At 40.7% G+C, this 15,273-nt stretch overlaps 1 protein-coding gene across 2 annotated transcripts in view; it reads left to right on the top strand.

The window, feature by feature from the left end:
* Positions 1–15,273, top strand: part of trrap (transformation/transcription domain-associated protein) — a 74,168-nt gene that overhangs the window by 15,321 nt on the left and 43,574 nt on the right. For both annotated transcript variants that reach the window (XM_061810095.1, XM_061810094.1), the window contains exons 28-41: positions 125–221; positions 642–763; positions 1,617–1,787; positions 2,498–2,566; positions 3,996–4,115; positions 4,505–4,624; positions 4,858–5,022; positions 5,106–5,287; positions 6,666–6,864; positions 10,503–10,631; positions 11,313–11,579; positions 12,370–12,576; positions 13,988–14,146; positions 14,260–14,394. In XM_061810095.1, the coding sequence (XP_061666079.1) occupies positions 125–221; positions 642–763; positions 1,617–1,787; positions 2,498–2,566; positions 3,996–4,115; positions 4,505–4,624; positions 4,858–5,022; positions 5,106–5,287; positions 6,666–6,864; positions 10,503–10,631; positions 11,313–11,579; positions 12,370–12,576; positions 13,988–14,146; positions 14,260–14,394 (2,142 nt within the window). The remainder of the gene's footprint in view (positions 1–124; positions 222–641; positions 764–1,616; positions 1,788–2,497; positions 2,567–3,995; positions 4,116–4,504; positions 4,625–4,857; positions 5,023–5,105; positions 5,288–6,665; positions 6,865–10,502; positions 10,632–11,312; positions 11,580–12,369; positions 12,577–13,987; positions 14,147–14,259; positions 14,395–15,273) is intronic.

Genomic DNA, 15,273 nt, shown 5'->3' with positions numbered 1-15,273 from the left:
CACATTTGCACTGGAATTCACTTTTTGGGGGAGGAGGATGCTCCTGTAATCCAGAGCACTTCAACACCACAAGTGCATGTTTCTCTACCGGAGGAAGTCTGACCTTTTGTTGTTCTGTCTTCAGCTGCTGAACTTGTGTGAGGCGGATGATGCTGCGCTGATGAAGTTGCCGTGTTATAAGAGCCTCCCCTCCTTGGTGCCCCTGCGCATCGCTGCCCTCAGTGAGTCATGTCATCTGTTCCTAGTAGGAGTTGAAGCTCTTAGTTGATGAGTTAACTTTCCAGCACTATGAAACACAACATTTGACCAGTCAACTCGTTAATGTGTAAAACTTGCTCCCACTAATTTCAATGTAGTGGTGTGTTGTATCTTCTATCATTTGATTTTCTTTGTTTGTATTTGGTCAGTCGAAATGTCTTCACATAAAACTAATTTGTAATTTGTGGAATGCTGAACTGTGCTAAAAAATATCAGTCATTATTAATTATTTGACTTTAATTCGACTTTCATCACATTATAGTCTGCTACTAAAAAAAATGTCGTCAGTCAATCTCTATTTCCTTGTAAAGCCTTTCTTATGCACCCTGTGAGTTGTCCAGACAACCTTATGAATGTGTAGAATTTCTGTTATGTGTTTTTAGATGCTCTGGCAGCCTGCAACTATTTGCCACAGTCCAGAGAGAAAATCATTGCCGCCCTGTTCAAGGCCCTCAATTCAACCAACAGTGAGCTTCAGGAAGCAGGGGAGGCATGCATGAGGAAGGTCAGGATATTAATTATTTTAGTCTTTCAACCTTATTGAATATAAACCCACTTTTAAGTAAAAACCTTGAGACGGTCACGCACAATATTCCTCTAAACTAGAATTCAACACTGCCCTTGAGCTCTTAGGAGTGTTTTTAAATCAATGTATATAGTTTTGAGTAAGTGTTTCCTGAATCTCAGTGGTTCTTGTAGGCTTCTTTTTCTGTTCATTGGCTGCCTCACTCATGTCATTTTCAACTGCACAGATCATTCATTAAACTATCTGAACTTTTCCATGCTTCATCAGACTGACTGAACTAGCCATATCCCTGTTTATCAAATGATCCATACCATGAAGACCCCAATCTATTCCCCCTAGATGCTCTTTGTCCCTTTTCTCCTTCAATTTCCGTGTCCTTCATTTTCTTTCTTTACCGTCATCACTCTTTATCTTATGATTCCTCCCTTTCTCTTTCTTTGTCCTGATAGCACTAATGAGCATTGCTGCGGCCCGATCAATACAGGATGGAGTGTTTGTTCTCTCCACTGAGAGGAAAATGAATGTGGCTTGCATGCATCTTTCCTTTGTGTGTGTGTGTGTTTGTGCGTGTGTTGGCATCAATGTTGCAATGTGTGGTTGTTTTGAACTGGCCCTACCCATATCTAAGTGTCCTTTTCTCTCCCAGCCGTCTGCAGTGTGTAGTTAGAATTTGACCAGGTTACAGAACCTGGCAAGGCTAGGTCCGGTGTTAAGGAGAAAGGATTTATAGAGGGAGCATCAAATAACACCCATTTAATAGTTTCACTACATACAGTCATATGAAGTTAGTGAAACATGTTGAAACGATACATTTCACCCTCTTATTTTATAGTTCCTTGAGGGTGCCACCATTGAGGTGGACCAGATCCACACTCACATGCGGCCTCTGCTTATGATGCTGGGTGACTACCGCAGCCTTACCCTGAATGTGGTCAACCGTCTGACCTCTGTCACTCGCCTCTTTCCCAACTCCTTTAATGACAAGTTCTGTGATCAAATGATGGTAAGCCAGGCTTCCATTTTCATCATGTATCTGTTGCTTTTTTAAAAATAAACATTTATTATATAGTTGTAGACCCAATGCCTGTTTTTCCCCACTGCTCTGTTTTATATTTTTTAAATTACCTACACCTCAGAAAACTCACATGCCATTTTATGCTTAACGAAGTCATCTGTTTCTTACTACGCATTTTTATTGTATTTGTTGTTATTCTTTATTCAGATGTTACAGGAACTGTGCGCTGCTCTAAAACTTGAATTTCCCTCTGGGGATCATTAAAAGAATATCTTATCATTTTAGTGTGCAGAAAAATTGTACATGGAGCTCAAAGCAGCCAATACGATTGTTGCCTGCACTGTTCCCCAAGTAATAACAACTGCTAAGTACAGAAGATGATCTGGCGGCTGTCATGACGAAGACAGAGATGCTCCTTTCCTTAATAAAAGCCAGTGCACCATCGAAATGATTTTCACTTTGTAGCCTTAAGGTCAAGTTACTACAAATTGTTGCTTTAAAAGCACTATAAATACTTAAATCATTTGACAGCAGTGACATTACAGAATAGAGCACTTCCATGTGTAATTTCATCAAGCTTTTTCAGTATGGATTTATATTTCTTTTCCCTTTATTGAGCAAGATGGTGTGCATCCATGCATGTACGTTTTTTTTTTTTTGCTCTCCTACATTGTCAGTTTTTTTTCTTTGTCTCTCAGCAACACCTGCGGAAGTGGATGGAGGTGGTGGTAATAACGCACAAGGGAGGCCAGCGCAGCGATGGAAGTGTGAGTATACATGTTAAAGAAGTCATTAACTCAAGATCTGAAAAATTGTGCAGACGCGATGCTTCAATCACACTGACATGTTGACGTACCTCAGTTGAGATTTAATTTGAATCCAGTGCGGAAGCAACAAGTCAATGCAGATGTCATGTGATCTGTCTAAACCAAACAGATGAAATGCTGCAAAGCTTAAATTGCGTGTACGTAGTCAACACATCTTCAGTGTGGGCTCTTCCTCGATGGGTTGTGAGTGGCCATATTACAATCAATGATTAATTAGGCGCCGGTCTGGCAGTGGTAGGCCCAGCGCTGCGTCTCCTCATTATCGTTGTGACAGATAACCTTGGAACGGCAAAGGAAAGGTGAGAGTATAACGGGGAAAAACAGTCGCCTCCCTTATGGAAGTAAAACCATTTCAAGCTTTCATTTCATGAGTTGCGACTTCCCGATTTCTAATGCTTTGCATAATTACATGCAAATTGGCCCCTTTTTTCTTCCTTAACCCAACTCCTTGTCGTACGCCAGTTGACAGTGAGCTGGGAGTCGCAGCAAAGCACGGGGTCATGTGGTCAATTAGCCAAGCCTGATAACGACAACAACAGAAGGATGGTGCAAAACTGAGGAGAATGAACAGGATCTAAAAAGAGCCTGTCCAATTGACTTTTTGACATGAGGATGAAATACCTTAATTTGTGACCCTTTATCTCCAAATGTGGTGGGTTGAAGTTTGTGTGCTCCACTGACGTAAAGTAGCTCCCGAGGTCGCACACAAAGGTTGTCGCTGCCCACCCATTCATTTCACTACCATCCTGTCTTATCTGCTCACTTTCCTTGTGGAGCAAAGACAGACAAATCTCAGCCACACACAAATTCACGCATACCACTCTGCTGACTCTGATCATTGTCTCCCATTCTGGTACAGCCTGCATTGGAGGGCTTTGAGGTGAGAAGTAACCCGGTATTGCGCCCTCTGTTGGTGACGTTTTGAAGCTTACTTCAGCAAATGTTGTGATAGTGGTGCTAGTGAAATTGCCCTGTAGTCTTGTGTTCATTTGTTTGTGATTGTCTCCAGACACTGTCATGTCAGCCCTTCTCACATTTTGATCTTTTTGAGAGCCTCTAATTCCCTACTGACAACTGCACCTCGCAAGATGTCGTTTTAACAGTGGTTTGAAAGAATAAATACACCAGAATTCTTAGTGTTTGTCTGCTGTGGCTTTGTAATTCAGTAACTCATTTGAGTGTCTTTCTTTGTGTCAGTTATTTTACTAACTGACACAGAATGCGTTTTTCATTTGACTAAAATTCATCCTTGTTTTTTTTTTTTTTTTTTTTTTACAGTGGCTTCTCGTCTAAAACAAATTCTGCATCTACCCAAGACTTTGATTTACTCCCCTCTGCCTTTTTGTTTTTTTCTTTGACTGTTTTGTAGGAGATGAAGATCTGTTCTGCCATCATTAACCTTTTCCATCTGATCCCCGCTGCACCTCAGACACTAGTTAAACCTCTGCTGGAGGTGGTCATGAAGACAGAGCGTGCGATGCTCATAGAAGTAAGATTTTGACGGAGAATGTGAAATAAATTAATCTAGTCTTTTCATGTTTTTATTTTATTTTCTTGATTGTTTAACTTAAATTAATAAAATTCATTTAAAATTGATCTTTTTCCCAATATTTTCTGTTACATTAAATTGACTAAACAATAATTCAAAATGAATTTAAAATAATAAATACACTACTAATTTTAATTGAAAATGAAAAAAAATAGTTCATGACTCCTGCTAATTTAAAGACTCAGAGTCATACTTTGACCCACACCTCATCAAGTTTCAAGACATTCTTATTGTTCTTCCTAGTCTGTAATGACTTATAAAAATATTGAATGTTTTTCCCCCCCTGTTCTTTCTCATCTCCCTCTAAATGCACTGTTTCTACCACCCAGGCCGGCAGTCCATTCAGAGAGCCTTTGATTAAATTCCTGACTCGCCACCCCTCTCAGACAGTGGAACTGTTCATGATGGAGGCTACTCTTAACGACCCTCAGTGGAGCCGCATGTTCATGGTCAGACTTTAGGCAGTTGTTCCTTGTGGTGTTCTCAGACACCTTTGCTGTTAGAGATACCTTTTTAGCTTCCCTCAGTAATTTAGAGATACCTTTTTAGCTTCCCTCAGTAATGGGTATAATGAAGAAGCCATTGGATTTTCCCATCCTTAGTATTCGATTTAGTGGCAAACTTGAACAGAGCATCAATCAGATCTACTGATGTTACACAATGTGTATGTTTCCATATCCAGAGTTTTTTGAAACACAAAGATGCCAAGCCACTAAGAGACGTACTGGCCTCCAATCCCAATCGCTTTGTCACCTTGCTGGTTCCTGCTGGCACCACTGCGACAGTCCGCCCTGGATCTCCCTCCACCACCACAGCCAGATTAGACCTACAGTTTCAAGCCATTAAAGTATGGACGTTTCTATTAATGCCATGAAAACAAAATATAAGTGTGTGATTTTTTTTTTTTTTTTTTTCCTTTATCCTATTTAGATCATCAGTATCATTGTGAAGAATGATGAAGGATGGCTAGCAGGGCAGCATTCGCTGGTAAATCAGCTTAGGCGAGTGTGGGTCAGCGAGGCCTTCCAAGAGAGACATCGTAAAGACAACATGGCTGCCACCAACTGGAAAGAGCCTAAACTTCTCGCTTACTGTCTTCTTAGCTACTGCAAGTATGTACATTGAATTTTAAATTAACTGTCCAGTGAGAGCAGGGGTGGGCAAACGTTGGTGCTCAAGGGGTACGTGTGATTTCAAAACTGACAGATGGGCCGGATCAGTTTGTAGTTGTTAAAAAATTAATAATAGTAATAAAATGGTTCGCTCATATCCAACCATCCATTTTCTGAGCTGCTTATCCTTACGAGGGTCACGGGAGTGCTGGAGCCAATCCTAGCTGTCATCGGGCAGGAAGCGGGGTATACCCTTAATTGGTTGACAGCCAATCGCAGGGCACGTGGAGACAGAGAACAGTCGCACTCAAAATCACACCCACGGGCAATTTACAGTCTGCAATTACTCCATGTTTTTGGGATATGGGAGGAAACCAGAGTGCCCGGTGAAAATTCGCACGGGGAGAACGTGCAAACTACACACAGGTGGGGCCAGGATTTGAACCCCAGTCCTCAAAGTTGTGAGGTCAATGATTCAAACAGTTACATCCCCGTGCTGATAGTTCGTTCAAATTTGTACAGTAGTTAAAATGATATTGAAAATACTGATTATTCTAATTAAAAAATAATTGTACTAATTTAACTAAATTTAATAAAAATACAAGAAATGTTAAATCTGCTATACAAATGCAGTGGTTAATTTACTGTTATTCTTGTTTACAATAAATTCATTTATTTTATCAATACAGTACTGTAATAACCAATTATTGAATTAAATACATGGAAATTTGTGAAATTTGTCTATCATCACTGTCAGGTTGGACCCCAATGTATCCAAAACTACTATTTTTCTGGTAATGTGAAAAAAATGGGAATTTGTTATTAAATCTTGTAAAGTTAAAGAAAGAAAGCTGTCTTAAACTTTACATTATTATAGCTGGGATAAGCTCCAGCATGCCTGCGACCCAAGTGAGGACAAGCGGTGAAGAAAATGGATGGATTTGATTTTGGATGGAAGATAAAGTACCACTAGTATCAATTTGTTAATAAAACGTGAAATCTACCAAATTTGGACAATTTCATTGCCAGGCAGAAAACTCCTTTTTAAATGTTTTAGTTTCATTATTTACAATAAAGAAATTAACCAGTTATATTGAGATAGATGAATGAAATACATATAGATAAGTACATTTTAATCAATATAATTTAGGGATAGTGATGCCTAAATGAATGGAACAAATATTATAGGACTCTCGGTAATGTAAGTTTAAAGAATGGAACAGGCTCTACGCGGCCCAATGCCTATACTTTGTCCACATCTGTAGTTTTGAGTGCATTGCCCGAGCTACAATGTTAGCCAAGAGGACTTAAAAGTTATGACTTGAGACTTAACGCTACTGATGCGCTGACCTTCATGACCTGGTGTCCCATCCAAAAGGCGCAACTACTCGGAGATAGAGTTGTTGTTCCAGTTGCTGCGGGCCTTCACCGGTCGCTTCTTGTGCAACATGACCTTCCTGAAAGAATACATGGAGGAGGAAATTCCCAGGAACTACTCCATCGTTCAGAAGCGTGCGCTGTTTTTCCGCTTTGTGGAGTTCAACGACCCACACTTCAACGACGAGCTCAAAGCCAAGGTATGTTCCCTTCCACCCAAAGCTGGAAAGTCAATTCATGCATGCAATCCTGCTGAGGGTGAAACACTTCTCAATGCTTTTGACATTTCTGTTAATCAGGCTTCAGAATTAATGTGAAAATGGTGGCTGTTAACTTCAGTCTTCCTTATTTAGAGCTAAACCTTCAGAAAACATCCCAAGTGACAAAAATGACCCAATTGATTTTGTAAAACAGCCATCTGTTTTGTGTACTGGTTATCCTCACAAGATAATTGAAAAGTATGATACAGAAGCGATTGAAATATCTGACCTATAGGGTTGCTCTGACTCAACCAAAAATTGTTTCTCACTTTAGTTTTGTCATCTGTGGAATTCATGAATAATGGACTATAATACATGAGGTGTATCCACAATATGTCAGGGGGAAAAGTTTGAATAATAATTTGGTTTGGTGGAAGCTTGAAACCATCTTTTTTTCGCTGTTCTTTCCACCCTTACAGTGAATAATGTATCATAAATTATAAGGCATGAATTATGAGTTTGCCACCTCAACTGACATGCTTTGTTCTCGCTGTTTAAATACCTGCGCAGTGGGAACTTTGTCTCTTTTGTGGGAGAAGTTCTTTGATAGTCACAAAGGTCATTTTATTTTTATTCTGCTTTGAGACACTCAGAGGCACAACAGAACAATGGCTGTGTTCGCTCTACCTGACATGCCGCTGCAAGCATTACTATCATTCAGACCGCCTTTGAAAATCGGACTCATCCGCCCACGCGCACGCACGCACACACAGACGCACACACTGACGCACACACAGCTTGAGCATCTGTAACAGGCACTGATGCTGGCAGAGAGAAGGTTCAGCTTTGTGCTAAAGCAAAAGCGGGTTAGTGGGAAAGGTGTGCCCAAGAACTCTGGAACCAAATAACTGTTTGGCAAACATAGATCTGTACATACACCACACATGGGTAATTGCTGTGTATTACCTGCTTGTCTAATTAGTTTTATCTCTTAGTTTGCGAAGCTAGCAACTCTTCCATGACACCTGCTTCTACCAGAGGTTATGCAACATCACTTTTCTTTGTGAGTAAACAGGATCACCTCCATTTTCACCAAACATTTTGGAGACATAGCCCGAAGGGGAACCCCTTTCCATTGAGCAAATAGTGGCTGGAGGACAGTATCTGTTTACTACATGTACTAAATCACCAAACCAAATTAGGAATGGTTATATGTGATGGATAAGTGGATTGCACGGATTGTACGGATGGAGGTTATGGGTTTTAATACAGGTTCCGGCGTTCCTGTGTGGAGTGTGTGTGTTCTTCCCATGCTTGTATGTGTTTTGTGTTATTCACACATTCCAAAGCCATATGTTAAGTTCATGAAAGACTCAAAATTTTCCATATGTGCCAATGTCAGTGTGCACTGCCATTGACCAGTGATGACCAGTCAGTCTTGGGTATATCGTGCCTCGCCATCAATCTTATGTAGATGATTGAAGAAGGCTCCATTCAGTTTGAATACTTTGCACGCGTTATCGTCAATAATCAAGAAAATGAAAGCAAGTGTGACATCAGCTGACATTTGAATTATTGCCATAGTATGTGTGTTCAAATGCCCAAATGTTGGGTATAAACTCAGGTTTTTGTGGAGCGTCATAAGCAATTGCATGAATATTTGATTTGCAGACAAATGAAAACAGAAGCATGCTTATCAAAAGGGACAGTGTACTACAGCAATGAATCACATGATTCAAAGACTCCTATCCTGCAGATAACTACTGCTGCTCCACTTACTTGTTTTTTGCCATGCAGACTTTATAGAAATGTTTTTTTTAAACTCCCAAAACCAGGGTTTATAACTCAGCCAGACATGCAAACAAAAGAGAGCATGAAGTTGATGAAGCACACAGTGCTTGTTTCACAGTACGCTGCATTGGGGTTTTGTTTCTGAACATGCTGTGCAAGGAAGGTTTGATTACAGTTGAACTGCAGTATTATGATCACGGTGTCACTTTGTAACCTTTTTGTGCTGTAAATCGTACTGATTCACTGGTCTTTATCGTTGCTATTCTTTTCCTTGTTTTTTTTGTTGTTTGTTTTAAACCTGTCAGTTAGTTGAGCGCTGGAGTGACATCAAAAGCCAGAAATACCTTAATGTGTTTTCATACTTGACCAGTAGTGCTGTAATGAAATAACTGACACTGATGTTTTTGACACTACCTGACATATTTCCTCCAGGATGTAAATTACAGTGAACCCCTGCAATATTGTGGAATGGCCCTACCTCCACAGCATTGACTATTCAACAATGGAAAAAAAATGTTAATTAAAATGCAGGAAATAGTCAATATGTATATCAAATGATGAACGTTTAAGCAGGCCTAGTCCATTTTCATTCTCTATCCCATTTTATTAGATGGAACACTTTTAGTTTTGTTTTCAACGAAAAGGTAGCTCCAATGCGCCCTTTGTTTTTGAAGGCTTGTCTTTTGATGTGTATTCAAATCCTTATCGGTTGAAAATGATTTGTAAATAATTATGTTCTGTATTACACCACCCCTAAACTTCATTGAGGTTTGTACATATTTTGCCATATGCGTAGCACACACTCGGGCACAAACCTTTGAGGATGGGAATTACATGTAACACATGGAGATGCAGAATAAGAACTAGACTTCATGCACAACAAGCTTCCGTGTGTGTTTATATGCACAGACTCACTGGCTTCATCTAATTATGCCACAGAAATATGCTATGATGGTACAGTGATTGATGTCAGAGAAGCTGAGAAATGATGGGGACAGATGAGGCTGGAGAACAGACTGGCGTGCATTACATTTTCTCGGCATCTTCATTCCAAGCCGCTTGTTGTGCATCTGCATTTGAATCCATCACGGTAGCCTTTACACTGTGCAGAATGTGTGCGAGTAATGACCTAATAGAGGAGGGGGAACATATGCTACCGTAGATCGTTCTTCACTAATGTCGCCCCGTACTCCTCAATGACGGATTGAATAGGAAGGCTCATTAACAGATAGTAGCTTCTTTGATACATGCAGTTTTTGGCTTTATTGTGGGCAACATCTTTTGCATTTCACAGGCTAATCAAGCCTCTGCCTCCATGGGCATCAATCTGTACAGATTTCTGCACTTCTCCACAATTTGTTGGGTTATTTTTATATATTTTTAATGCCTCACAGCCAGAGATGGGCATGCCAATGGGGTTTATATTTTCAAGTGTGGCCAATATGAAATTGGAGGTCTTACACTTCTTTTTATATTGAGAGTTGTGAAGCAGTAATTGCTGTTGGTGTTTTAATTAAGAGACTTAGATAAGCAAGCATTATTGTTTAAATGCCATGTATTTTATTACTCTCCTTATTGGTCACAATTGCCTCGTACAACTGTCCACATGCAGTATTTTATTTCCCCAGCTACTTAATTATGTAGTTTTAGTATGCAAAATTCCTCAAATTTTGGAGATTATGCTTTAGAGAACTCAGATAATGCCAAATCTGTTCTACAATGCCTTTATAGACGTACATCGCATTTTTACTGATTAATTCTGCCTCTCTTCTTTGGGATGTGATCAGTGAAATCACACATTTTGGGGTCTGAGCCTAAAAAAATTTATTTATTTTCCTGATTGTAAGGTGCTGCAGCACATTCTGAATCCAGCCTTCCTGTACAGCTTTGAAAAGGGTGAAGGAGAGCAGTTGCTTGGCCCGCCGAATCCTGAAGGAGACAATCCAGAAAGCATTACCAGCGTCTTCATCACAAAGGTACATGTTCACTGAGCTGCCCCCATGCATTGATTTTCTTCACATATACAGTACCCCCCCGGCCCCAGCACACTTGCTCTCCCACCCCTTTCACCCGTTGCTCATTAGTTGACAGCGTTGTGTCTTGGATTTCATTACTAGATGCATTTCCTCCCATAATGTGTCTCTTCAGCCCACATCCATATTGCCTCAGCATCCAGTCCTGTACAGCTCTCTCTCTACTTTTTCCTGAGCTACCACACATTTCATGATTGTGATTTTTAGCCTTTCCATCTGTCTTTGTCTTCGCTCCCTCCTGTGATACAATTTCATTCATCAGACCAGACTACAATTCCAGTGTAAATGTCATGTTGTGGCCATGTTAAAGGTCAGCATATTTTTTGTGCTGTGGTAGATTCCATCACTGACTAACACCTGCCCTATTTTGGCTGCTCATGATTTTTTCTGTGGAGTTTTAATGCTAATTTCCCCTGACAACTCTTTGGTCAGCTCTTATCCAAAAGACTCATGCGGATGGATGTTGGAGCCAAAAGGCAATTAAAGTAAATTCATATTTGGATAAAAGGTGATTTACATGTAGTCTGATGAAAGGGGGACAACTGGTGTTAAATTAGGATGGCTTATTTAATACTAGTCCAAATGTCAGTGTAGTGTCTTAAAAAAATGCAATGTCTCTCTAAGGTTCTGGATCCTGAGAAACAAGCTGACCTGCTGGACTCTTTAAGAATATGCTTACTGCAGTTCTCCACCTTGTTGGTGGAGCATGCGCCCCATCACATTCATGACAACAACAAGTCCCGCAACAGCAAGTTGCGGCGCCTCATGACCTTCGCATGGCCGTGCCTATTGCCTAAAGCCTGTGTGGACCCTGCCTGTAAATACAGCGGACACCTACTATTGGCACACATAATTGCAAAGTTTGCCATTCATAAGAAGATTGTCCTACAGGTAAGGGGGAGAGGAAATGGAGTGCACAGTTGCAGTTTTTATTTGGCTTCTGGTTCCTTCCTTTACCCATGTGTGCTGTGCAATTATATTACAATATGATTCGTAGTACAAAAATGTCTCATCCCCATTTAACCCATAGTGTTTTATTATTTCGATTTTTCAGGTAATAGGTTGGCTGTGTTCCTAAACTACCATTTCCTCTGAGTGTTTACACAACAAATTATCATTGCATCTCAATCTCCAGGCATGAGTAACCGTAACGGTTATGCTAATGTAACTATTATTCTTGATTTTAATTGGTCTTGCCTGGAGAGGGACGGTTGTATTATGTCGTGTCTTTACATTTCCCAGCCACTTTTTCCATGTGTTTTCATTGGGTGAATGTCTGCATTCATGTTGCAGTTGTGAGACAAGTTAATATATTGAAAAAAATGAAACCATTTTAGTTTTGTTTTTCCTGAAAACAGAACAAGTACTCAGAAGAATATTGTTAATATTGTAGATCGATTAGTGGTATCGTTGTTAAAATTCTCATGTTACCCATAGGTGCAGCTCTTGAGGTGATGCAGGGCATCTTGGCAGTAGTCTAGAAGCCATTTTATATTTTCTTTGCAGCAGCACTGGAACTGTCACTCTATTCTCTATTTCAGGACAGTAAGCAGGAACTGTTCAAACATTTAGGTTTTTTACTTTTTAGTTGTGTAAGTGCATTTGTTTGGATGATTGGTGCTCGACTTTCCCACCATTACTTGCATTGTGTTACCAGGATGAATATGTGTTCCTCCTTAAGGTCTTCCACAGCCTCTTAAAGGCCCACACCATGGAGGCCCGTGCCATTGTCCGCCAGGCAATGGCTATCCTTACTCCAGCTGTGCCCGCCCGCATGGAGGATGGCCACCAAATGCTGACCCACTGGACACGTAAAATCATAGTGGAGGAGGGCCACACGGTACCGCAGCTGGTACACATACTGCACCTAATAGTCCAGCACTTCCGGGTGAGTCGATACTAAAAGCACAAAATCACTGTAATTTTATTATTCTGCATTATTTGGACCAGTGCTGGAGAAATAAGCACCTCTGCTTTACATTCATTGGTTCTTTATTTGATTTCTAATGCGAGCACTTGATAAGATAAGATTTGGTGGTTGCTTGTCAGCATATAAATCACATCATTATCATACTTTTAAAACCCACTCTCTGAGCTCACACCATATCGATGGAAGTTATTGACACTGGCCGCGACGATGGTACTCTGCTCCCCTGCGGCAACTGTCTGCTGGCTGTAATCATCTTAAAGCAAATGTATTCAGAAACATGACCTCTGAAATAACACCAGAAAAGCCCCATTGACCTGTGTGTTTGCACTCCTCTTAAAACCTGATCAACACTTGATGCCTCTTCATTTATGTTTCTGGCTTCACCAGTTCAATGAATGAGTGTTTCTACACAGAACTGACATTTCCCTCAGATTTCTTCTCTATCTCACTGACAGGTTGCTCTCATTGGCCCAGATGACTAATCTAATGTAATCACATCAGCATAATTGCACTAGGGGAGATAATGAAAGTGCGTATGTGTGTGCACATCTGTGTATGTGCACACGTGATGGACAGGGCTTAGCCTCTCTGTCATTAAGGGGCGTTGAAGTCCTGCTCCATCGAGTATAATTACCCTCAAAGTGTGAAGCTTTAATATTCTTTGTCACTAGCAGCAGACCCCTGATAGACATCTCATCTCTCACTCTTTTGTCTGCATGCTTGAGAGTCCCAGTTTGCCTTGCGAGGAAGCTAAGTGAGCCTCCAGTGTGATGCTTCAGTGTTGTGTGTCATGTCCTTGTAACTAAGTGGATGTGACTTCTGACTCGGTCTCTCAGTGATTGTGCAACCAGTTTAACTCAGTGTCTGTGGTATACTTCTAAAATCTGAATCCGTGTCACTTGTGTGTGAAAGTAAAGCATTGTGCAGGATATTAATGTTTTAGTTTACTAATGCTGCTAACAAACATGTTTCCGCCAGATTTGTGAGTAGAATGTAGTTTTAAATATTTTATTGAACATTCAAGTTTCATTTGAAGAACAGAGACATAAATGTTGAGTTAAAGCAGTGGTTTTCAAACTGGCGGCTGTGGCGTCATGACAGCGGGTACGTGGATTGTTTCAGCCGCCCTCTATATTCAGGTGTACTTGCGTGAAATCTGTTTGATTTCATCACGATAATGCAAACTAGATTTTCTCGAACTGTGTTTAAGTCCCTATTAACAGCTAACTTGTCATTTCGTAAATTCCTGGTTTATTCCAATTGATTTAAATAAATCCACATTATATCTCGTGGAAAGTTTCCAACTTTGAAAATTCCCAAATTTTGCAATCCTAATATCATAAAGTATTTACTGTTGTTGCCTCCATAGGTGTACTACCCTGTGCGTCACCACCTGGTGCAGCACATGATCAGTGCAATGCAACGTCTGGGTTTCACCCCCACTGTGACCATTGAGCATAGGAAACTGGCTGTGGACCTAGCCGAGGTGGTTATCAAGTGGGAGCTGCAAAGAATCAAAGACCAATTGGTGCGTTCACGCACACATGGAAATGCTCATATGTCACCTGGAACTTTTTTTTTTTTTCAACACAATTTTCTGTGAACCATAACACGTCTATCTCTGGTATCTGGTCCTGCCAGCCTGATTCCGAGACTGATGTAGGGTCCAGTGGTGAAGGTACCAGTGGCGCCGTGAAGGGAGGACTCTCTGCAGATGGTGCCACTCCTGCACAAGATGCTAAAAGATTCCGTACAGCAGCGGGAACGGCTTCTACTGTGAGCTAATTTAGATTCCATTACTTGTTGTTGCCCCCTCCAAAATTAGCAATCACTTCAAGCTGTGGTTGCCCTTGAGCTGTAGTTTTAAAATGATTGCAAAATAGTTTGATAAAAGACCATCTCTGTAAGACCAAACTTGTCAAGAGGTGACAGCATCATTTCTATCATCTTTTGTTTTCTCTCTGAGTTTTCAATCTCAAACGCACCATTTTTTTATTGTGAAGTGTCAAATCTAAGGAGTTCTGGCTAGCTATTCCAAGGGCAATTTCTGTCACATACACAAAATATCATTGAACAATCAACCTTTCTTTAGTAGTGTATTTTTTTTTTTTTTATATATATAAGTGCTAAGTGCCATTCATCCATTTCGAATGTGTGATGTAGTCTTTCCCGGCTGATTGAAGAAGTCCTATCAGGCCTTTTTAGCCTGTGAGACTCCTGATGCAGCTGCTTGGTACAGACTAGCCATGTCGAGTCAAAGGTTTAGGGTTGGTTGGAACCCTTGGTGCTCGCTGAGGCAAAAACTCAGGCCTGGTCGGCCAACAAGTATCTCTGAAAGGGGAAGCAGTGCCCGATCATTTTTGTGTATAGTGAAGATGGGCCGCTGCTGATTTTGGGACATTCTAAGTCAGTGGGGAAAATATTTCAAAGTCATCCTCAATTGGATTGACAGGCCTTCCCATGACAAAGCTGAGTCTGGGATCTCTGAGTTGCGCTCTCCTGTCTCTGGATTTGTGGTCACCAAGGTGGTTAAAAAGCTCCTTGATCGCAAGCTGTGGATTGTTACTGAATGAAGATGATCCCGAATGCAAGAGGTCGGAATGAGTTTTCTCGGCATGGTGTCTAGGCTCTTCTTTAGAAAGTGGATAAGAAGCA

The sequence above is a fragment of the Syngnathoides biaculeatus genome, chromosome 22, assembly GCF_019802595.1.
Source record: "Syngnathoides biaculeatus isolate LvHL_M chromosome 22, ASM1980259v1, whole genome shotgun sequence".
Taxonomy (NCBI): domain Eukaryota; kingdom Metazoa; phylum Chordata; class Actinopteri; order Syngnathiformes; family Syngnathidae; genus Syngnathoides; species Syngnathoides biaculeatus.
The sequence above is the reverse complement of the archived record's forward strand: the minus strand, read 5'-3'. Positions and strand labels throughout refer to the sequence as shown.